The 23,255-nt window shown below is 56.3% G+C and overlaps 1 protein-coding gene and 1 long non-coding RNA gene across 3 annotated transcripts in view; one reads left to right on the forward strand and one right to left on the reverse strand.

The window, feature by feature from the left end:
* The window catches only part of Aox2 (Aldehyde oxidase 2), a 37,430-nt gene extending 16,700 nt beyond the window's left edge, over nt 1-20,730 (forward strand). Inside the window, 20 exon segments of one of the 2 annotated variants that reach the window (NM_001278764.1) lie at nt 162-331; nt 709-823; nt 1,138-1,260; nt 1,480-1,576; nt 1,827-1,951; nt 2,322-2,455; nt 3,685-3,772; nt 4,675-4,761; nt 5,067-5,258; nt 6,042-6,269; nt 7,629-7,724; nt 8,122-8,250; nt 9,613-9,687; nt 10,514-10,566; nt 12,060-12,174; nt 13,823-13,888; nt 13,963-14,157; nt 15,865-15,969; nt 18,133-18,205; nt 19,554-20,730. In NM_001278764.1, the coding sequence (NP_001265693.1) occupies nt 162-331; nt 709-823; nt 1,138-1,260; nt 1,480-1,576; nt 1,827-1,951; nt 2,322-2,455; nt 3,685-3,772; nt 4,675-4,761; nt 5,067-5,258; nt 6,042-6,269; nt 7,629-7,724; nt 8,122-8,250; nt 9,613-9,687; nt 10,514-10,566; nt 12,060-12,174; nt 13,823-13,888; nt 13,963-14,157; nt 15,865-15,969; nt 18,133-18,186 (2,247 nt within the window). In that variant the 3' untranslated portion in view covers nt 18,187-18,205; nt 19,554-20,730. 2 annotated transcript variants of the gene reach the window in all.
* On the reverse strand, nt 15,709-19,925 carry LOC134478364 (uncharacterized). The gene is made up of 2 exons (XR_010050979.1): nt 19,793-19,925; nt 15,709-18,465 (listed from the first exon to the last, which is right to left on the reverse strand). It is a non-coding gene; the product is annotated as an uncharacterized LOC134478364 (long non-coding RNA).
* Nucleotides 20,731-23,255: the final 2,525 nt, after the last annotated feature.

Consider the following 23,255-nt stretch of genomic DNA (forward strand, 5'->3'; position numbering starts at 1 on the left):
ACCTCTAAACCACAGGAAGAAGGGGCCAAGGCTGCTCCCCACCTCCCCAACCTGCTCCCTGTCTCAACGTCACCATATTGTCCCTCATACTCCCTAGAAAGCTGGGGCTGGCCAGGCCACCAGAGGCAGCTGGTACGAGCCCCCACCTACCCTCCCTGCAGAGAGTGGACCCTCAGCAGCCACCCCAGGACCCGGTGGGCCGCTCGATCATGCACCTGTCGGGCCTGAAACATGCCACGGGGGAGGCAGTGTTCTGTGATGACCTCCCCAGGGTGGACAAGGAGCTGTTCATGGCCTTGGTGACCAGCACCAGGCCGCATGCAAAGATCGTGTAAGTACGGAAGAGCTGCAGGCCTGGGAAGCGCCCAGGTGCCCCAAGGGCTGTGCCCTTCCCTGCACATCCTGAGCCCAAGCAGCTGATGGGAGGTCGTGGTACTGTGGGGGGCTGGAGATAACTGGGGCAATGGAGGGAGGCCATCTCGATGTGGGCCCAGGCCTCCTTCCCAGCCTTGCAGAGCCCTGGCTGCTGGGGAGGCCCAGAGCAGGGTGGGTCTTGAGCTGCTGACCAACTGGGGAAACGCCTGCATCACTATCACCATGACACGGTGACTGCCCCCAGGGATGCTCCCGTGGCACACTGTCCCCAGCCTGGGCTCTGGTCACCCCACTCCTCCTCCCTCCCGGGCCTCAGCCCCTCTCTGTACTCAGGTCAGTGGACCCAGCCGAGGCACTCAGGCTCCCTGGGGTGGTGGCCATAGTAACAGCCGAGGACATCCCAGGCACCAATGGCACCGAGGACGACAAGCTGCTGGCAGTGGACAAGGTACATATGCCAGCCGCCTTCCCAGTGACTCCATGGGTACAGCAACTGGGTGCCCCAGCCTGGGGTCACAGCTCACGCTTCTGCCGGCGGTGGAGGTGCCAGGCCTCAGCCCCTCCAGCCCGATTTTCTGTCCATTCCCTGGAGTGAGGAAGCACCAGGGCGATGGGGAACATCAAAGCACTCCTAAGCCGAGTGGCCCTTGAGTCCATGCCCTCCATGACCCCACATTATCCTGCTCGCAGACACCTGAGTCACCAGCCAGGGGAGGCTGTGCCTCCTGTCCCTGCCCCAGCATCCTGTGCCCCGGTCTGCAGGTGCTGTGTGTGGGCCAGGTCATCTGTGCAGTGGTCGCAGAGACAGATGTGCAGGCGAGGCAAGCGACTGGGAGCGTCAGGGTCACCTACGAGGACCTGGAGCCCGTGGTCCTCAGCATCCAGGTGAGCACAGGCCGCTGCCCCCTCCCTGCGGCCGGAGAACCCGGAGCCCAGGCAACCTCGCTGTGCAGGACCCGTTCAGGGACACCGCTGTTTCCTTGGCACTGGCTTGTGCCCTCCGGAAGGCCTGGCATCTGTGATGTGGGGCTCTGAGCTTCTGCCAGGATGGGCCTCCAGGGAGCGCAGGCGGGAGCCACTGACCTCGGTGCTCTCCTTCCTCAGGACGCCATAGGGCACAGCTCCTTCCTGTGCCCTGAGAAGAAGCTTGAGCTTGGAAACACGGAGGAGGCCTTTGAGGACGTGGACCACATCCTAGAAGGTGAGCGCCCAGGGATTGACCGCATGTGCACGGCCCCAACAAGGTCACTGCCAAGGCTGGGTCGCGGCATGTCCACTACTGTTCTTCCGTGTGTGTGCACACATGTGTGTGGCATGACAAGTAGGGAGAACAGAACAAAGATCTGAAGCCGTGGCCTCTGACACAGTCACCCTCAGGTGACACCTGGCTCTGAGGTGGGGCTGGCTCAGGCCCCGGCCCACACCCACGTCTCCCCCTCCCCCACTTGCAGGAGAGGTGCATGTCGGGGGGCAGGAGCATTTCTACATGGAAACCCAGAGGGTACTGGTCATTCCCAAAGTCGAGGACCAAGAGCTGGACATCTATGCGTCCACCCAGGACCCAGCCCACATGCAGGTGAGGGTCATGGGACAGCAGAGCTGTCTTAGCTCGGGATTCTGGAGCCCAAGCACTGGACATGCATAAAGCAACAAGACCCAGGGCCTCGGGTTTCTCTGGTCTCCTCAGTGAGAAAGCACCCATGGCCACTTCCAACATGAGGTCCACTTTCTTGCATCAGGCACAGGTCAGACTCTGTGACAGGGGCCCACCTTGCCTGGATGGTGAGCTCACCTAGAGGCCCGCACATCCTCTGCGGCCAGCCCCAGGGAGAGGCAGGAGTGGGCTCCTACAGCTGCCCCCAGGACCCCAGTTTTCTGCCTGAAGAGATGTATGGGGAGACAGAGAGCTTCTCCCACTTACGAACCTTCTGTGATCTCTCTTCCAGAAAACAGTGTCCTCAACCCTCAACGTCCCCCTCAACCGGGTCACCTGCCACGTGAAGCGCGTGGGCGGGGGCTTCGGGGGCAAGCAGGGGAGATCAGCCATGCTGGGGGCCATCGCAGCAGTGGGCGCCATCAAGTGAGTGCCCGGGTCACCGGTGCCACAGAGCAGGGCAGGTGGCAAGGCAGGGTCGCAGGCACTCCGTCCTGGGATGTGGGTGAGGATGCCTGCCCACCTCCCAGTCCTGCACAGCCTCACAATGTCGCACCGGGTGTGTCACATAGAAAACACTGCCCTGTCCCAAAGGATCCACGTGGGGCCATGATGTGCCCTGCTCCTGTTTCCCTCCCGCCCTGGGTCCCAGGATGAGAAGGGCAGGGAGAGGAAGGGACTCCTCGGGGCCCCAGGACACGTCTCTGCTTCCAGCAGCGCCCCTGCCCAGCTGTCCCTCTGTGCCCAGGCCCTACCACCTTTGGGAGCTCAGCAGGGCACAGAGCAAGTTCCAGATGCAGCCAGCATGGGGACAGCAGGCCCTGAGCCCATGTGCTCACCCACAGGACCCAGCGACCACACAGTCGCTCTGGGATCCCCATCAGGGCTTTCACACAGGACAGAGCCTTGCAGTCCTGCCCAGAGCCCTGCTGGCCTCTGGGTGCCTAACACTGCACCAAGTGTCAGGCACCAAGCAACCCCAGGGCATTGTCCTGAATCTCTGAGGTCAGATCCTGGGAGTTCCTGCCTTTGTGGTAGCACTTGCCCAGTGTGATTCCCAGAACCAACAGTGATTTCTAAGAGAAAAAAAGAGGGCTGGTGGTGGGGCTCAGTGGTGGAGCCTTGGCCTAGCAGGCCTGAGGCCTGGGTTTGCTCTCCAGAGCAAAGATGGAGGGAGGAGGGGAGAGGAAGGGAACAGGGAGGGGGAGCAGGGAGGGGAAGAAAAAGGGAAAGGGGGAGGAGCAAGGGAGAGAGAGGGAGGGAGGCAGCTCGTCTCCCATTCCTCCCCGGGCCAGGACTAGCAGGAGTGGGTGTGAACACTGCCTGACTGAGTTGTCCAGCACTGTTGTCCACTCCATTCGCCTTCAGCCCCTCCCCTTGGTGGCCGAGGTGGGACGCACTAAGTGGCTGGATGGGGTGAAGCCATGGCACCCTTAGCGAGGTCTCCACCCACTGTGTCACAGAACACGGAGACCTCACGGGCAGCAGGGAGTCCATGTGGGGGCTGGAAGGCCGTCAGGGAGGTGGATGGACCCTGGGCGGGGCTGGACGGGATGCCAGGGGGGTGAACAGGAACAGACAGCTCCACAAGGGGATGCTAAGTCAGTGGTGAGCAGGGAGGCGGCTGAGAATCTGCCTGAGCTCTGTTTCCTCAGGACTGGTCGTCCTGTTCGTCTGGTCCTTGATCGTGATGAAGATATGTTAATAACTGGGGGTAGGCACCCGTTATTTGGAAAATATAAAGTGAGTATTAAAGATAAAGTTATTAAAGCCGGGGCAAGCATGGGCCCTGAGTTCGATTCCTGGTGCCCGAAAATAATGTATTAAAACCAGATGTGGTGACACACACCTGTCATCCCAGCACTCAGGAGGCTGCAGCAGGAGAATTACAAGTTTGTGCCCAGACTGGACAATTTAGTGACTTAAAGGGACCTGCCTCAAAAAAATTAACTTTAAAAGTCTGGGGATGTATCAGCACCAGAGCCTTGAGTTCAATCCCCAGAACTTAAAAAAAAAAAAAAAAAAAAAAAAAAAAAAAAAAAACATTAAAAGTGGCAGCACATTCATGAACTAATTCAGTCCACAACTCTGGGGAAGACAGCTGTGGCGATGTTTGTCACCGCATGTGGTGTTCACAGACACAAGCAAAACTTTGCTAAATACTTCTGTTTGCCAACAGAATTATTTGCAGACAGCAGCATTCATGGACCGAGGTGTTGGGTCTGTGTGTATTTCTATGTGTATTTCACTCCCATTCCGCCTCCCATGAGCATGGGCTAAGAGTCTCAGCCACCATTTGTAAATTAGCATAATGAATGGGTGTGAGCTGCTCCTTTCAGAGCCGGGAGGAGCTCACACGGGCTGCCCAAGAGCTCCCTCCTCCCCACCCAGCAGCCACCAGATGGCACCCACACTCAGTACCTGCTTATCCCCCCCCACCCGTGCCCCTGCCCCGGCAGTGAGGACACGGGGAGTCTCCCAAGAACAGGGGCTGGGTGTGGCCGTGTGCGGGCAGGCCAGGGCACCAGCCCCTGCCACCTCGGCCGCACAGTGACAGCAGAGGTCGGGCCGGGCATCCTCCGGGACGGCTGGGACCTCGGGTGTTGCTTGCTGCCACTGACTGAGAGGTCCCTCCTCTGTGCCAGGTGGGCTTCATGGACAGTGGGCGGATCAAGGCGCTGGACATCCAGTGCTACATCAACGGAGGCTGCGTGCTGGACTACTCCGAGCTGGTGGGTGCTGCCCGCTTCGGCGCCCAGGGCTTCTCCTCCTGAGACTCCAAAGTCCAAGTACAGGGCAAATGGAAGAAGTCGGGGTGGAGCCACTAGCAGGGGGAGGTGCAGAGAGGACTGGGCTTGGGGGGGCAGGGGACACCGCTGCCCTTACAGAGGAGGAAGATCCAGAGAGGATCTGTGCCCTCACAGAGCACTCGGAGGGCAGGTATGGCTCAGGAATGAGCCTGCCCAGGAGCCCGTGGTGCCACACCCGCTTTCAGAGCACTTCCCAGCACGTGTACACATCCATCTGCCCACTGCAGGTAATAGAATTTCTCATCCTGAAGCTGGAAAATGCATATAAAATCCGAAACCTCAGGTTCCGGGGTAGGGCGTGCAGGACAAATTTACCATCCAATACGGCATTCCGTGGATTCGGCTTCCCGCAAGGAGCCCTGGTGATAGAATCATGCATCACAGCTGTGGCAGCCAAGTGTGGCCTTCTCCCAGAAAAGGTGAGGTTGGGGCTGGGGATGGGGTGTGTGCCTGTCACCCCAGCACTCTGGGAGGCTGAAGCAGGAGGGTTGCAGGTTCAGGTCCAACTCAGTGACTTAGCCAGACCCTGTCTCAAAGTTAAAAACGAAACAGGGCCGGGGATGTAGCTCAGTGTTCAGGACTTGAGTTCAGTGCCCAGAAAAACAGGAGAGAGGAAAAAGAAAAGGCAAGGTTGCAATCAAGGTCATGACCAAGACAGGTGGAGACTCCGGCGAGGCGGGGACCCAACAGAACCCTAGCAGAGCTGCACAGATTGGTCCTGCTCAGGACTCAACACAGGAACAGCTGCCAGGATTCATCTCCCCTTGCTCCTCATTCCTCCCCCTTATGTGATACCGTTCCTTTTTTTCTTAGTGTATACACAAATAATCACTTCTCTTAAAGGCCCAGTCACACTGAAGCAGCCCAGTGAGAGGTGAAATTCCCCTGCAGCACGCCGACTCCCTAGGCACGAGACTGATCGCGGGAGCCTTTCCTTGCGCATTGGTCTCCTGTCTCCCCTCTTCCGGTTCTGGGGATAAACCCAAAGCCTCATGCATTCGAGGCAAGCGCTTCACCCCGAGCTACAACCCCAGCCCTTCTTAGCTTTCATTTTGAGACAGGGTCTTGCTACATTGCACAGGCTGGCCATGATTTGCTATCCTCCTGCCTCAGCCTCCTGAGGAGCTGGGATCACAAGCACGTGCTCCCCTTTCCCAGTCTTTACATCCACTGTAGTCACCACATCGTGTGACCCCGCCCAGGTCAGGGAGAAGAACATGTACAGGACGGTGGACAAGACCATCTACAAGCAGGCGTTCAGCCCCGAGCCCCTGCACCGGTGCTGGGCCGAGTGCCTGGAGCAGGCTGACGTGCCGGGCCGGCGGGCACTGGCAGATGCCTTCAACCGGCAGAGCCCCTGGAGGAAGCGGGGCATCGCTGTGGTCCCCATGAAGTTCTCGGTTGGCTTTGCAGCCACCAGCTACCATCAGGTGCGTTTCTCTGGCCATGGCTGCAGGCCAAGCGGTCAGCCATTCCGAGAGGTAAGCAGAGCCCCCAGCTACCAGCTGCAGGGCCAGGAGCAGGACGGCAATTAAGAGGCCCAAGGGCAACGCCCCTGCCCCAGGGCAGGGGTCCCCCAGGCCTCCTTGTAAGGAAAGGGGCATCCCCCGCTTTGCCTTCCATTGTGTCTCCATCGCGCAGCCACTGGGCTCCCAGCCCTCTCAGGACTGGGAGGCAGCAGTGGGGATGGAAATTCTCCCAGGAACATTTGCTAACAGAGGAGGGTGGCATTCAGACAGGTCCCCAAGCCACCCAAGAACAGGGACATGGAGGCTCCCAGAAGCTAGTTTGTGCTCAGGGAGCTGCGCACACAGCCAATGCCACCTCGGGGCTGGCAGCCGGAAATCCAGCCGGCGGGAGGCTTTGTGTACTGAGGGCTGCTCCCCTCTGCCTGGCAGACAGACAGACAGAAAGACACACACACACACACACACACACACACACACACGAGTAACAGACAGATGACAGACACAGACACACAGGCAACAGACAGCCAGACACACAACCGACAGACATGAGCAACAGAGGACAGACAGACACAGACACACAGGCAACAGACGGATAGACACACAGGTGACAGACAGATGCTTGTGCCAGTGCGAGCCTACCGCCCAGAGCCATCAGGCCCCTGAGCCCTTAGGAGCACTCAGGACAGCACACACACACACACACACACACACACACACCCGCCCTGAGCGTGGCTCAGCCTGCTGGTGCCAGAAACCACACATCACTCCATCCACACCTTTGTCCTTGCACTGCCCTAACCCGGCCCCTCTCTCTCCTACCCTCCAACCACCTCGAGCAAGCCCAGCTCCATGTCACATGGGCTTTCCAAGGGGCCAGGCATGGTCCCCATCGCCAGACCCCAGCTGCCCTGGAGGGAGGACCCTAATCAGGAATCCAGGCCCAGAGCCTCTGCTCACCCCGCTGAATAAACAGTCACATTGGGCGGGGCCCTGGGGTTCCCAAAGTAGACTCCTGTGGGGCTCAAAGCAGGTGGAGTCAATCTCACCCCACTGCCTCTACCCTGGCTCCACAAGACTGGTGTCTCCTCTGGGATAGACCCCAGGGCCCTGGTGCTGAGCTGTAACCTGAGCCTGTCTGTCTGTCTGCCTGCCTGTTTTGGAAACAGGGTCTCACTAAATTGCTAAATTGCCCAGGCTGGGCTTAAACTTGGGATGCTCCTGCGTCAGTGTCCCAGAGAGCAGGAAGGACAGGGTGGCCACCTCGCCGGCCTCATTCTCCTCAGAGCACGTTTCCCTGAACAGCGCCCTGGTCATCCCCAGGCAGCAGCACTGGTGCATATCTACACAGACGGGTCTGTGCTGGTCACCCATGGCGGGAACGAGCTGGGACAGGGTATCCACACCAAGATGCTGCAGGTACTGGGACTCCACCCTGGGATCCTCCCGCCTCAGCCTCCCAGAGTGCTGAGACTCATCTCTTAGGGCGCATGTGGACTCTGTTCAAACTCTAAGCTCTTCCATGTGAAACGCAGCCAGGTTCAGGGACCCAGAGGCCAAACTGCGTCCGTGGGTCGGGTCGGTCGGTCTATCAGTCAGCTCTCTGTGTCTCTGTCTCTGTCCTTGTCACCCACCCTGCATGTACCTGAAGCCTTCCGTGGCCTGGCACCTGTTGTCTGCAGTCCCAAGGACCTGACATCCCAACCTCTCCCGGGGCCTCCTCAAGAGCAATGTGGATGTGGCTGCAAAGCTGTGGTTCTCACAGGCAGCCGCGGCCGGGCCTCCCAAGGCTGTGCCTGACCCCTCCCCTCTGCAGGTGGCCAGCCGGGAACTGCGGGTGCCCCTGTGCCGCCTGCACATCCAGGAGACCAGCACAGCGACTGTGCCAAACACAGTGACCACAGCAGCGTCCGTCGGAGCCGATGTCAATGGCAGGGCTGTGCAGGTGACCACTGCCCCCTGCCCTATTCCTTGCATATCCCACACCTTATGGTTTCCAGCTGGACACAGCTGCAGGGTGGGGCATTCTCAGGGGGCCACCCTGAGGGCAAAACTCAACTGCCAGGCAGAGTTGGTAGGGAGCACCAGACTGGCAGTGTCCTCCGTCCCCAGGGTTCCCTGAGGCCAGCACCCCAGGAGTGAAAAGGGCCGTTGGGGGGAAGAAGTTGCTGGGTCCCCACATCCACCTACACACACTGCATGCACATGGCCTCTGGGCCTGACCCTGAGGACGAGAAGGGCACGGGACCCCAGCACAGGTAGATCCACCGGGCCCTTGAGACTGTCCTTGAGCTCACTTTGTATCCCAGCCTGGCCTCAGACTCAGTGACCCTCCTGCCTCAGCCTTCCCAGTACTGGAATTACAGGTGTGCTGTCCTTTGTTCACATTATTGCTGGTTTTAAACCAGCCGTGGTGACAGATCCTGTTCTCCCAGCACTCAGAGGCTGAGGCAGAAGGATCACTGTGAGTCCCAGGCCGGCCTGGGATTCACTGTGACTTCAAGGATGGGCTGAATGCAGAGTGAGGCCCTGTCTCAGAACTCCCCCCAAATTGCCACGGTTTCACTCAGAATGGGCTCACAGCATCCAGGTCCCATGTTCAGAACGCTGACCACCTCTCTGGTTGGTGACCTTGTGAGGGACCCAGTTCTCAGGACCTACCCGGGACACCAGGGGCCTGTGGGGTGGCCCCAGGTCCAACAGCACAGAACAAATACTTGAGATCTCGGAGTCACACAATCCCCCCAGTGCGGATCAGATCAAGCCCAAGAAGGGTCGGCCAGTGTGGATGGATCCGCTCCTCAACCAACTTGGGTTAATCCACCTTCCGGGTCTTATTGATTTCTCTTTCAGACCTGGATCTGGGATCTGACCTTGTGGCTCTAGGTTATTACAGAGAGAATTTACTTTCTCATTTCACGCCCAAAGTCCTGGCCCTCAACATTGTAGTTTGATGGTGGATGGACAAACAGACATTGGACAGAGAGAAACTGACATGGTCACAAAACACAAATCTGAATGAACGTTAGCTGCTACTCAGTTATTTTAGTGGCTGGAATACAAAAGAAGGCTTAGTCCAAGAGGTAGAAGGAGAGGAAAGGAAGCTAAGAGAAACTCCGTGGACACCTCAGGCCGTGGCCAGCAGGGGTGGACCCCTCCAGGAGGGCCCTGAGCTATGACCCTGTCCCCGGAGGGGCTGGGCAGCCGTCCTCTCTCTCCGCAGTGAGGAGACGCACGGGCCTAATCAGTGACCGGCAATGTTCTCTACTATGTCTTCTCTAAATCAGATTCTCTTTAATTCTTCCAGAATGCCTGTCAGACCCTTCTGAAACGCCTTGAGCCCATCATGAAGAAAAATCCGGAAGGCACCTGGGAGGCCTGGGTGAGTGTCCCCACCGTTTGTCACTGCAAATAAGGGAATGACCCATGCAGTGCAGGGCACAGGCACTGTTCAGAGAGGCAGCACCCCCAGGGCTTCAGGGGAGATGGACACGTCTCCCGCTGAGAGACTCCCGCACGGAGTGGAGACGGCTGCGCCAGGATGCAGTCAGGTAAGCAAGGAGAGACCACACAGGGCACTGTGTGCAGACACCCAGAGGCTCCACGCTCTGTGCTTAAGTAGAAAAGGAAACTGACTTTTTCTAACCCTCACGCAACAGCGGTGCTGGTGGGGGTGGACTGCGAAGGCCTGGTGGCTACCACTGCGCCTGGAGGAAAAGATCTCCTTAAATCCAACTCCACAGCGCCCCACGTTTCAGGAGAACAGCTCCTCACACCAGCACACACGCACATACACACACAGTAGTTAGTAACACTTAGAAATAAAGCTCCAGCCGGGCTGGTGGCCCTCACATGTAATCCCAGCACTCAGGAGGCTGAGGCAGGAGGAGGGCTCTGAGTTCAAGGCCAGCCTGGACTGCACAGCGGGACCCTGCTTCAAAAGGATTAAACAAACAAATGAGGAGCTGTCGAGCTTGTCCTCCCCGGGGTGCAGCAGGGTTCTGTTGTGGCCTCTTCAATCCAGACCTGTAGTTTCGTCAGCAGGAGACAGCTGGTCTGCTGCCGAGGGCAGCACTGTTAAGACGGACACTGTCCTGCAGCAGAGCACAGCAGTGACGGACACTCAGATGTCGAGGCCGAGGTGTGGGATGTGCGCCGTGTCACCTGTCAAGTGCTGGTCCCTTCACTTCACTGTGCTCTTTCTACAGGTGGAAGCAGCATTTGAACAAAGAATCAGTCTCTCAGCCACCGGATACTTCAGGTAAAAAGTAAAGCCCAGTGTGGTGGCTCATACCTGCAATCCTAGCACTTTGGGAGGCTGAGGCAGGAGGATTACAAGTTCAAGTCCTGCCTTGACTACTTAGGGGGACTCTGTAAAAAACTGTAAAGTGGGCAGGAGAGCTGGGAGGTAGCACTGCATCCCTGGCTTGGGTCCTTAGTGCCAAAAAAGAAATCTTAACTCAGCTGAAGAAACACAAGCAGCTCAGTTGCTGTGGGTCTGAGTTCCTCATCTGTACACAGGATTCTCCTATGTGATTGCTGATGTCTCTTCTAGACCCAAATTTGTGTGATGTCACACAGGCCTCTGAGTTGTCTAAAGAAATACTTAGCAATAAGAATAGTGACATTGGGATAAGAAACACTGATTATCTAATTATCAGTTACTAGTCTTTATCACAAATAGGAAAAAGTGTTATCATTAGAAATAATGTGCCGGGGGCTGGGGATTTAGCTTAGTCGCATAAGCGCCTGCCTTGCAAGAAGGTGGTCATGAGTTCGATCCCTGGTACCGATAAAAAATGAAAAAAAAAAAAAAAAAAGAAATAATGTGCCAGGCGTGGAGGTACATGCCTGTAATTCCAGCCTCAGGAGGCTGAGGCAGGAGGATCCTGTGAGTTCAAGGCCAGCGTACACTATATAGCAAGACCCTGTCTCAGACAGACAGACAGACAGAAAGAAAGAACTGTAACTTGCAGCTCTCTTCCCTGACCACTAGCCCTTTGCCTTTGGAGCTCCCTCCTGGGCAGGAGGAGCAGCACTTGACAGTCGTGCTGGTGTTCGTGCCCCTAAGGCAGGGTGGGGGTGGGGTCTGGCAGACGCCTATGAACGGGAAGAAGCACAAGGAAGAGCAGCCTACGGTTCCAGAGGTGGCCAGCGCACTTAGGCGGCAATGACGCACACCCCGAACTGCTCGTGCATGCAGCACATGGGGCCGCCAAAGCAGGCAACACGGGGCAGAGACAGGATGAGGGCCCTGGAGGAGCACTCTTTCCCACACCGTCTCCAGAGCAGGGAGCCCTGGAGGGAGCAGGTCTCCCAGCCCGTCCCCCAGCCCCTGGGGACCCTTCTTCCCTTCCCCTAGCCCCTGGGGTCCCTTGATCCAAACAGCTGAGTTTCCCCAGGGCTGGACCCCCCAGTGAGCTGGCTTCAGGGCATCAGGGTGGGAAGCTGAGCCCCAGCCCCCTCTTCAACACCAGATCTGCAGCAGGAAGCCTCTCTCGGTGGGCACCAGTGAAAACCTGGGGGCCGGCCCTGCCAGGCAGCAGAGTGAGATGGCTTAAGGTCAGCAGGCTGGGCATGGGCGAGCTGGTGAGAGGCTGAGGCAGGCAGGAGCTCTGAGCCCCGGGGTGGCCGCCCAGGACCACATGACAGGATCCTGCCTCAAATAATAAAGCCATAACAACAAAAATAGTAATTGTAGGCGGACTTGAACTGTGCTCTGCCCCACACGAAGGGCTTTTTCTTCCTCCTCAGAGGCTACAAGGCCTTCATGGACTGGGAGAAGGGGGAGGGAGAGCCCTTCCCTTACTACGTCTTTGGGGCCGCCTGCTCGGAGGTGGAGATAGATTGCCTGACCGGCGCGCACAGGGTGAGTCCAGGGGAGTCCAGGCCGGCGAGGGTGAGGCTGCTTGGCAGAGAGCCTGCCAGGCGACAGCCACTTAGAGCCACGCTGTGAGGCCACGGAGGACACAGCTGAATTCCATTCACATGCAAACACTTTAATTCCACTTCACCGCTTCTCGGAGTTTTAGCCAGAGGAACATTTTACACGTCACAGAAAGCCGAGTTCCCTCCTCGGAAGGTCGCAGTTGAGCAGGTCATCCTGCGAGGTTCACAGCCTGCGGCAATGGACCTCGGGGCCTGCAAAGCCAGGTGTGTGGTGGGCACTGCTGACCCTAGGCAGAGCTGCAGGATACAGGTGGCCACAGAACTCTGCATTCGCTCCCGAGGACAGAGTCTCCCCTCACCTGGGCTGAGAGCTTGTGCCCAGACAGAAGTGACCATGAGTGCACCAGGGCCGCCCTGCCAGGAAGCCTCCAGAAAGCCAAACCAAGATGTAAGTTGTTGAGCAGCTCATGGCACGGTGGAGCCCCACGTGTGTCCGCCACCACCTGGAGCCACCCACCGCCCGGCCTGCTCTCCTGACTCGCCTGGGACTCTGACGCCACATTTCTGCTGCCGTGCAGAACAACAGCTCTGTCAGCAGGCCCCGGAGTGCAGCCCCTGCAGTTACTTAAACGGTTTCCTGGTGGTTTTCTCGGGGCACCAGGGCCCAGCGCCTGGCGGGGCTCCATAGACAAGAAACCTCAGGGTCAGCTTGTCTAAGACCTCCGCCCCGACAGCCCTGCTGCCAGAGTTAACAAATGAAATCACGTACCACCCTGAGAAACCCAAATCTCAGGTCAACAGCAGATAATCTTCCAGGACAAATGCGCCCCAGTACTTGGAGCAGGGATACTTTACCTGTCAGTCCCCCCGAGGGTCTCGTGAGGGTGTACAGAGAGAGTAACACCACATGCAGTCTCACCGCGCTCATGGTGCCAGAGAAGCTGGGCTTTGGTCTCCCAGGGCTTCTGAGTTTACACGCACAGTTAAAGGTCTGGTCACTGCAGAATCTCAACCCCCTGACATGACATCTTAAAGAGGCAAAATGCCAGTTAATTCAGGAGAACAAGGAGAAATCACCTAGCAGCTCTGCCCAGCAGCCAACACAGAGCAAAGTGGAGTGGAGCAGAGCAGACCAGCTCTGGGGAGCCCTGGTCTGTGGCCAGCCTCCTCTGCAGGGCCGAGGGTGGACGAAGCCACTCCAGGCCAGAAAGGCAGGCTGAGAGTCGTCTGGGACCAAGGCACCCTGCTAGAAGGCCAAGCTCTGGGAAGGGGTGGAAGGCGGGCCTGGGGACACCCGAGGCGCCCAATGCAAGGCCACGCCAGGTATAGCTCAGTGCCATCCAAGACCTTGAACACCCGGCTCAACCAAGCCCCCGGGGGCCCCACACCCCTGTGGGTGGGTAATATAGAACCAGGTGAGCCAGGGCCCAGCGGACACCTGGCCGCTGCTCCCCACTGTCGTGGCTCTGGGGTTCGAGGAATCAGGCCGTGCTGGTGCCATCCTGGGCTCCCGATGGCTGCAAAATGGTCGGGGCAGGGCCAGACCTGGCAGCTCCAGGGGATGCAAACCAGAAAGTGGTGTGAGGCTGGGCGCCCGGTGCTCATGGGGCCGATGTGTGTTTTGACAGAAACTCAGGACGGACATCGTCATGGACGCGGGCTGCAGCCTGAACCCGGCCCTCGACATCGGGCAGGTGGGCACCAGGCTGCAGGGAGGCCGAGGAGGGGGCGGGGCCAGGCCGGAGTCACAGCTCAACATCGCCCCCAGGTGGAAGGCGCGTTCCTCCAGGGCGCGGGCCTCTACACCACCGAGGAGCTGCACTACTCCCCAGAGGGCGCCCTGCTGTCCGGGGGGCCTGAGGAGTACAAGATCCCCACCGCGGCCGATGTCCCGGAGAAGCTCAACGTGACCCTGCTGCCCTCGGCACAGGCACAGACCGGGCTCACCATCTACTCCTCCAAGGTGAGCACCTACCCACTCCGCACAGCGGGCTCACGACCTGGGGAGACCCCGGGGAGACACCGCTGGACAGACCTGGGAAACCAGCTTCAGAGGACAGGTGCACCCGCGGAGATCAGACCCTGTCCCCAAAACACACAGTCTCCAGCGTGCTGTGGCTTCTCCTGGGAGCCACGTCTACACTGCAGGGCCTCAGAGCTCTGTCAGGTGTGGAGGTGCACTCCTGGGACCTCAGCACCCAACAAGTAGGGCAAGAGGCTCACAGTGAGCGCAAGGCCAGCCTGGACTGCAGGGCGAGATCCTGGCCCCAAAACCAAAGACAAGGACCAGGGATTTAGTTCAGGAGTGCAGAGCCTGCCTCGACAGCAAGATCATGAGTTTGATTCCTGGTACAAAAAACAAAACAGCAGACCTCATGCTAGGCGGATGGGAGGTGCGTTCCTGGCTGCTCATCCGGTGGAGGCAGCAGTGGGGCCGGAGGTCCAGATGCATTCCCCACTGGTGGTGCTGAACCTTTGGTGTACATGTCACGGCAAGCTGTTTGTTATCACTGAAAGCTCTAAAAGGTTTGCCCTTGCCGCCCCTGGATGAACCCCTCACATTTGAGGGTTGCTCAGAAGAGCAGGGCTTAAGCCAGGGTGCAGTGTCTGGTCACACCTAAGGCTGGGGGACTTTATTACTCCTGGTAGAGCCCAGCCTTTCCCAGCAAGAGACCATCGGAGAGACCAGGCACCCGCTCAGGGCTCAAGGACTAAAACTGCAAATTCCAGTAAATGCCATAGTTGTTTGCATTGCTGTGTGTGGATTACGTGAAGTCAAAACTTAATGAGATGCAGCTTTCTCAAAAGTCTTCTGGGAGACTGCTTGCTCAGAGAGGAAAAGGGCCTGTGTGGGGTCACCAGTCACCTGGGGCTCAGGGCCCAGGCACCACCCCTGCCCCACAGAAGAGGGGCAAATTGTGGGCAGGAACTGCAGCTTTGTATGCACCAGGCCTGAGCTCATCCCAGCCGCAGGAGAAACGCTCCCGAGGCAGCCTGACCCTGCTGGCATCCTCCTGGCTCAGCCTGCTGGGCTGTACCAAGTCTCAGCTCAGGGCAGAAAAGCAGCCCCACCACCCACATCTGGCTGCAAGATGTGTTCTTTGTTGAAATTTACAGTGGAATACAAATACCTAAAGTCTCCTGAGTAACTGGTGACCTGCAACTCTGACTTGGTTCCCAGAAGGCAGTGGCTGGCCAGAACGGAAAATAGCCACCACTTTAGCAGGGAGACCGGACACTGTGCCCTGTGTTTCCCTCTCCTCCATGCCCTCAGGCGCCTGCACTGCCCACATCCACCCTTGACTTGCTCCTCACAGATGACCCCCTCACATTTGATCCCTGCTCCCCAGGCCAGGGTCAGATAAGGCCCTGGTGGTGGTGCAGTTCCCCCACTGAGAGGGCTTCAGTACCTGGAGTATGTGCCCTTACCCTCCCCCCATCACACTCCTTTCCAGTACAGTGGACTTGAGATGCAGCCCAGCCAGGATTTAATAACTGAGACATCAGGTCACACTAGCAATTTAACAGCAGGCTTTATGATAGTCAGTCAATAAACACACATGCAAGTCTCTGCAGGCGCTGAGGACACACAGGTGAAAAGGCCTTGGCCGGCCTCTCACAGCTTCCGCCATCAAGTCAGCTCTTCTAAAACCACTGTGCTTCCTGACAGGGCCTCGGGGAGTCCGGGATGTTCCTGGGGTCCTCCGTGTTCTTCGCCATCCAGGACGCGGTGGCTGCAGCACGCAGGGACAGAGGCCTGGCCGAGGACTTCACGGTGAGGAGCCCGGCCACGCCTGAACAGATCCGCATGGCCTGTGAGGATCGCTTCACAGAGATGGTAAGGAGTGGCTGTCCCTCCCGACACAGAGTGCCCCTTCCTGTCTTCCGGACCTTGGATAAGTGTGTCCCGCTCGCCAGAGCTGGAATGTCCAAAGCTACACTGCACACACTGCCCCTGTGCACAGTTTTAACTCTCACAGTAGCATCTCCCTGTGCGTCTCTCAGTTGGCCACTCAGTAAACTGAGGCAGGATGATCTTTCACCTTTAAGGGCTGACAGTTGTGTGGACAGGGGTGCAATGATCCCGGTCCCCCGGAGGCAGAGGCTGCAGGCTGAAGATCAAGGATAGCCCCAGCGATTAAGACCCGGTCTGAGATGAAAGCCAGGAAGCAAGACCCTATCCCAGCAGAGCAGAAAGGGCTGGGGACAGCTGGTGACAGCGCTGGGCAGAGTGTGGGACCCGCAAGCCCAGAGCCTGGACGCACCCCGCAAGCTCAGTTCAGCACCGGCACCTGCCGCCCTGCCCATTTCCCTGCAGCTACCGGCCACCCTCCCTGCCACCCTCCTCCACAGCTCCCCAGGCCGCACGCCTCCCGAGCACTGGAGCCCGTGCAGAACTGACACTTAAACACATCTGATCCAGCCATACTGTAGTTCTGAAACTGCAGTACGTGATCAGGGCTGGAGGCAGCCCAGTGCTTGGGGTACGCAGGCCCTGGATTTGATTCCAGCACTGCAAAAAGGAAAGAAAAGAAATATGATGAACACTGGCACACACGCTACGCTCTGTTTAAAAAGTTTCTTTAGACACCGAAATACCTGCGCCCTTACACTTGGCCTCAGAACCCTGCTGCCAGGCATGACCTGCTCTGATCGAGGTCTGCAGGGAACAGCCCCTGGGACACGAGAAACACCCTCATGGTAACCTCTCCCAGCTGAGAGGTCAATCACTGCCCTCCCAGACCTCTGACTGCACAGAGAGGAGGCAACCACTCAGCACTCTTCCTTGGAATTCCACAAAACAACGCATAGGAAAGTCCTGTGGCACCAGGCATCACTCGCTGCAACCCCTCCCTCCAACCCCACCTCTGTGCAGCCAGGAAGGAGTCCCCACCTTAAATCAAACTGACTGCCAGGCAAGGCCGGGACAAGCAGAGACTTTCCTAACCAGAGGCCTGAGAGTCCTAGGCAAACTGCCTTCAACAAAAGTGGGGATTGGAAGAAATGTGGGGCGTTTTTGTTACTAAAAAAATAAAAATCCATTGGAACGAGCATTTACACTTCAAAATATGTTCCCCATGCCGGGAGCAGCCTGCTGCATCCTGAGGTGGGGACCACGAGCCTCATTTCCAGTGAGAAACCAGAGCTGCGGTGGCCACAGGGTCCGGCTCCCAGGGGCACCAGAAGCCTGCTCCTGGATATTTCTCCTCTCACGATGGAAGGAAAACGTGTTCCTCAGGAAATGTGTTTTGCACAGTCATTTAAAATTCCACAGGAAATATGTAAACTTCCCTTAAAGACATACAAAAAGACAGACAACACTTTCAAATCAAGACTTCTTACAGCATTAATTTTGTTTTTTAAAAATATTTTTTAAGTATTTAGGGCTCAGAACCATTAATGTAGGAAAATGCTGCCCAGCTGACCTCGGGGAAAGCACAAATGAAAACAAACTGAAACCTTTGCCCTGGGCAGGTGTCTGTGTGGCTTCTGCCAGGAGGCTGCGTCTGTCAGCAGTGTCCACAGCATCACTGGGCGCTGGATGCTCTGACCGCAGGTTTAATGTGTCCAGCACCCCAGTACGGACAGGCAGTGGGCATCATGCCTCGGGCTGAGGCGGGTGCACGAATGACACCACCAACCCCCAGCAGTGCACATGGGTTTGTAATTTCCCCCGATGTACGGTGCCCAGGATTCCCAGACCGGAAGCAAACAAAACAATCAAGCCAGGCCTCTGCAGACGGAGAGCCGGGTCCTCGGCAGCCTCCAAGCAGTGCAGCACAGCACGCCAACCTCTGTCTTTCCAAAGGCACTGCAGGGTCCAGTCCCCAGGCACCAGCCAGACCCCGCCTCTTCCCTGCAGAACTGTTCAGATCCTGAACATCCGATCCGCTCTGCCACCCTACATAGGTGACTGCCCCATGTGCTTTCTTTCCAGGTCCCCAGAGAAGACCCCGGGACGTGCAAACCCTGGTCCATCTCGGTAGCGTAATCCTGCAGTCTCCTGAAAGGTGAGCTCTGTGAGCTGCAGGACAATGCAGAGAAACGCAGCGCCAGCAGCCCACCTGTCCCACAGCACACAGGCAGCTGCTGAGAGGTCCCCACCTCTGCAGTCACCCAGCCTGTATCGTCAGTCCCCAACAGGAGGTGTGTGTGGCCTTGCTGATGGCAGTCAAAGCTCAGGGCGTTGTCACCAGTCCTACAGTTCTTCTTTTTAGGACAAAATAAAATATGAAGGCCGAGCCAGGCATGGTGGCACACATCTGCACAGCTTTGTAAAACAGAAATTTAAAGACACAGTGTAAGGAGTGTAGGGCAGACGACCCAGCCTCTTTCCTTTCTCTCAGTCTCTCTCTCTCTCTCTCCCAGTACTAAAGTCAGTGTGATGCGACATGTTCTCTGCCATGTGAAACAAAGTGTGTAAAATACATAGCCTTATGCAGGACGTGGAACTCAATAGGAGGAGTTACAGATGGGCACATAACCCCTAAACACCAACTTTAAAAGTTAGCTGGCCCGGTGGTGCACACGTGTAACACCAGCACTCAAGAGGCAGAAGCAGGGAAAAAATTCAATAAATTAGATGCCCCTACAAATGAGCTGAGAAGTGAAGTTTTTGTGCAAACATTAAAAGTAAAGACCATCCTTACATTGCAAAATGATTTTTTTTTTTTTTTTTTTTTTTGGTACCAAGGATCAAAGTCACAACCTTGTCCTTGCTTGGCAGGTGCTTATGCCACTCAGCTAAATCCCGAGCTCCCTGCAAGATGAATTTTAAAGATAAAAAACAAACCTAAAACTCTCATCATTTACAATCATTTCCTTGTGTCAGTTTCCTTCACACTGTGTCATCACAGCAAATTTCCGATGTGGATTTCATTCCACTCTCATCTCTTCCCTGCAGTTTCAAATTTCCATGCCTCAAAGCAGCATAATCACTCATATATTTGATTTATAAGCAAGTGTTAAATGTTGGCCTTACAAAAATAAATTTATACCGAACTATAGTCATATGTGCACAAAGTCCCCATAACATTTTAATCTGCTAAAAAAATCTTTAAAAACCTCTGACCTCCTTCAGCTTCCTATTGTATAAGTGAAAACAGAAAACAAGAGCAAATAAGTAACTACCCAGCTGCACTCACTCAGGACTCGCAGCCCAGCTTCCAGCTAACTCTCTCTCCTCCCCAGGTGTACAAACTGAGGGGTGGTGCGCTTGGGTTTTTTTGTTTGTTTGTTTTGGTACTGGGGGTCAAACTCAGGGCTTTGTGCTTGCAAGGCAGGCACTTATGCCACTGAGCTAAATCCCCAGCCCAGTGCACTTGATTTTTTTTAGCTATTTTCTGTTTTCTTTTACAGGTGAAAAGATGGCTTCCTAATCATAACCCCAAGCTGATATTCTTATACTATTGTGGGGCAGGGGACGAGGTGCAAAATTTAGAAACCTGATTCAAGCCTAATTACATTACCAAGACGAATCACTGTTTACAGATTACTTAGACTGTTCGGCCCAGAGGCCAGAAAGGACTGCAAGTGTAATGATTTTCTTCTGAAAAGATCACGGGAAAGCTGCTGGAGACACAAACACTTCCTCTCACCTACGGGCTCACAGGCCGCAGTCCCTGGTGACGTCGTGCCGTGGAGAAGCGCGTGAGGGTCCCTGCTGAGGTGCTGGATCCAGAGATCAGAGTGGCAACTGCGGCCCCTTTGAGGGTCCAGCTCGTCGGTGGTCACCGAGCTCATGGGTAGTCGTGGGAGGATGGTGCAGGAGCAGTTCTTCTGCATGCAGCGGGAGCCTTGCTGTGGCCCACCTTCCCTTGGGATGTGGAAGGGAACACAGTGCATCGTCACAGAACCCTTCGTTTGATGAAAAACGTCCGACCCGGTGTCAGTGTTTCAGAAGTGGCAAGGGCTCCGTCTCTGAATACTGAACTGGGTCACCCGAGCGATTGAACCAGGTCACACTCTACTGCACTCATGGGGGCAGAGGTACAGGCGGAACCGCGGCTGGAGCTCACCAGCCCCACATGTGCGAAGCCCTGCGCTCAACCCCAGGCACTGAAGAAATAAAAACACAAACGTGAAAAGAAGACAGTGTGCGGGATCCGAGGATTGAGCTTTAGGGACTCAGAGGAGTCGGCCGAAAGTCTGGCCTGCTCCGGCAGGGTCAGGAGGAAACCGGCAGAACCCACGGCTCAGGGTCACAGCTGGCAGAGGCTGAGGCAGGAGGAGGTGTGCACCTCCCGTCCTGAGGCTGCAGTCTCCTCGTGGAGGGACAGGGACTGCTGGCCATTGGCCCACCTGCCGACTTGGGAGGGTCCACTAGGCCAGGAGCCCAAGGTAGGCAGTGGGACAGAGGAGAAAGGAGCCTGGAACAGGAGGTCACAACAGGACAGCTACACAGGCAGCAGAGCGGGACTCTGTGGAGGTGGCTGGGTGAAATAAGCAGAAAGCAATGTGATTTTAAAAGCTCTTTTACAAATACATCCTGGATTGTGTAATCTAATAAAACATGAGAGATTTATGTTGTTAATTTAAATGATAGCAAACATAGTTTGTATTTTTAAAATATTTGGTTAGGCAGGCGTAGTGGTACACATCCGTAATCCCAGCACTCGGGAGGCTGAGGCAGGAGGGTCACTTTGAGTTAGAATCCAGCCTGGGCCACACAGTGCATTCAAGGCCAGCCTGAACTACGTAGTGAGATCTGTCTGGTGCATCATGCATAAGGGTGGCTACTCCTTCTCTTCTCTGCTATCAGTAAGGACACCACCCACTAGAAACAGAGACATCCAGATATAAGTCCTCCACATGGACGTTAATAAAGTACTTCAAAGATGCACTTGAAGCCATTTCTGTTAGAAACCAGTTCTGTGGCCTCAATAACAATAACATTGTTAAAAGATGAAATTTACTAGATTTTTAAAAAATGGACCCATTTCAAAGATACTAAAAAAAATTCCAAAATGACCCTAGCTAGTCCTGAGCATGCCCAGCCCCCAGACTCATGCACTGAAACCTAACCAGGTACATCAGGGTGGGAGACCTTGGGAGGAAGCTCCATCCTGGGAGTGGGCTGGAGCCCTACAGGTGACCCGGGAGCCAGCAGGCCCCACCAGCATGGGAGGCACCATGGTCATCAATTAAGGAGCCTCGCTGGACACCGCTCTGGTGGTGCTGTAGCCTGGACTTGGCGGCCTTCCAAGCAGTAAACCCCAGCTCACGGTGTTTGCAGTCGGCACCACCCACGCTCACAGCACGGAGGGCAGCCACCCTTCGGAGCTGCTACTCCCCAGGAACAGGGAGCTCAGCATCCACGCACACTTGTTACGACCACACGGGACTCGCTGACCCATCAAGTGCAGGGACACAATGACAAGTGTCAGAGTCTTGGGAAAGTGGTCTGTGCTGCCCTGTCTGGCAGTCTCACTCCCTCCTGCCAGCCCTGGGTAGCCGCCTGGCTCCTGTCCCCACAAAGCCTAAAGTCCCTGACACTCTGTGTCTCCCTGCTATGGAAGAAAACGGCCCAGCCCAGCCTGGAGCAGTGAACAGCAATGCTGGGGTCGCCCACACCCTGGGGTAGACACAGCGCAAACACCTTCCAGCCCTTCCCACATGGAGAAGGGAGACACAAGACAGGAACGCAGGAGGCAGAAAGTGTTTCCCAGGCTGCCACGCCCCCTCAGACCTTGAGGCCAAGCCTCTGTCGTCTGCACAATGCCATACGGTGTGTACTGCCACCCCCACATCTGCCAGGGCCAGGGCTGGACCCCTCAGGACCCTTCTACCACCACTGCTGGAGCAAGGCACACTCCCCACAAAGCACTTTACTGTCACCCACATGCTATCCCCTATGGCCAGTGGTCACCCACAGGTGGCCACCCTCTCCAGAAGGAGCACCAGAGACCTTTCTTTAGGACATCCCCCCACCCTGGCCAGGCTGCTGGGGAAGGGATGGAGGAGCGCACGGGGCCCCTCCTGAGAGCACACTACAGTGCAAAACGGAGGGTCACATCCTGTGATGGTAGAGGTGGCATGGCCACGCCACCCCCCGCTTCAGCAGACCCCAAAGTGCGCGGGCCTCACACCCCGAGGCATGGCCCCTCAGCCCTTCCTCAGCCCCTGAGAGCTCAGCTCCACATCCCACGCTGGCTACTGTGACAATGACAGCAAGCCAGTGACTTCATATTTATCTCCTCATATTCTGGGATGCTTAGGGATGCGGGAGCCATCAGAAGGGTACAGGAGGGTTCTTCCGAGAGCCTACGCTCAAGGCATCCCCCTTGACCTCACTACCCATCTCTAGGTCTGGCTCGGGTTTTGGGAACGGCGGCTCCTCACTGGCAGCAACAGAACCAACTGCACCCTGCAGGCCTGCCGTCAATGGGAAGAGCTGTGTACATCCCCAGGCAGGAACTCAATCACCCTCATTGGCATAAGAGTGAGAACATTACGTTCAACAACAGACACAGCCACTGACCTCCCACGCCCAACCAAGTGGCAGGGAGAAGCCCTACAGGCTTTAACTCTGAGCAACCCCATGTATATAACATAGCATCTCGGTCTCTCCCCCACTCAGGAATGAAACTCAGCACCTTCACACTGAGCTACACACCAAGCCCTTCTTGGATGTTTTTACTTTCCAGAGGATCTCACTAAGTCACTCAGTTGCCCAGGCTGGGCTACTTGCAATCCTCCTGCCTTTGCTTCCCAGAGCACTGGGGTTCAAAGCAGGCATATGCCACCTTGCCTGGTCAGTAACTGTAAATGAATAACTAGGACAAACATGTCATTTGACATACAGATTCACTATCTGGATTCTTCCAATGCAGATGACCTACACCTAGGATGCAAACTGAATATTCTTAGGGTACAGATAAAAGTGAATTTAGGGTTAAATACATAATTTAGAATTCTCAAGATTTTAAAGTAAATTACCAAGCCAGGCATGGTAGCACACACCTGTGATCCCAGCACTCAGGAGGCTGAGGCGGGAGGATCACCTTGAGTTTGAGGCCAGCCTGGGCTACATAGGGAGTTCAAGACCAGCCTGAACAGCAT

The sequence above is a fragment of the Cavia porcellus genome, unplaced genomic scaffold, assembly GCF_034190915.1.
Source record: "Cavia porcellus strain 051 isolate PalLab524CR breed Dunkin Hartley unplaced genomic scaffold, mCavPor4.1 scaffold_12, whole genome shotgun sequence".
NCBI classification, from domain to species: domain Eukaryota; kingdom Metazoa; phylum Chordata; class Mammalia; order Rodentia; family Caviidae; genus Cavia; species Cavia porcellus.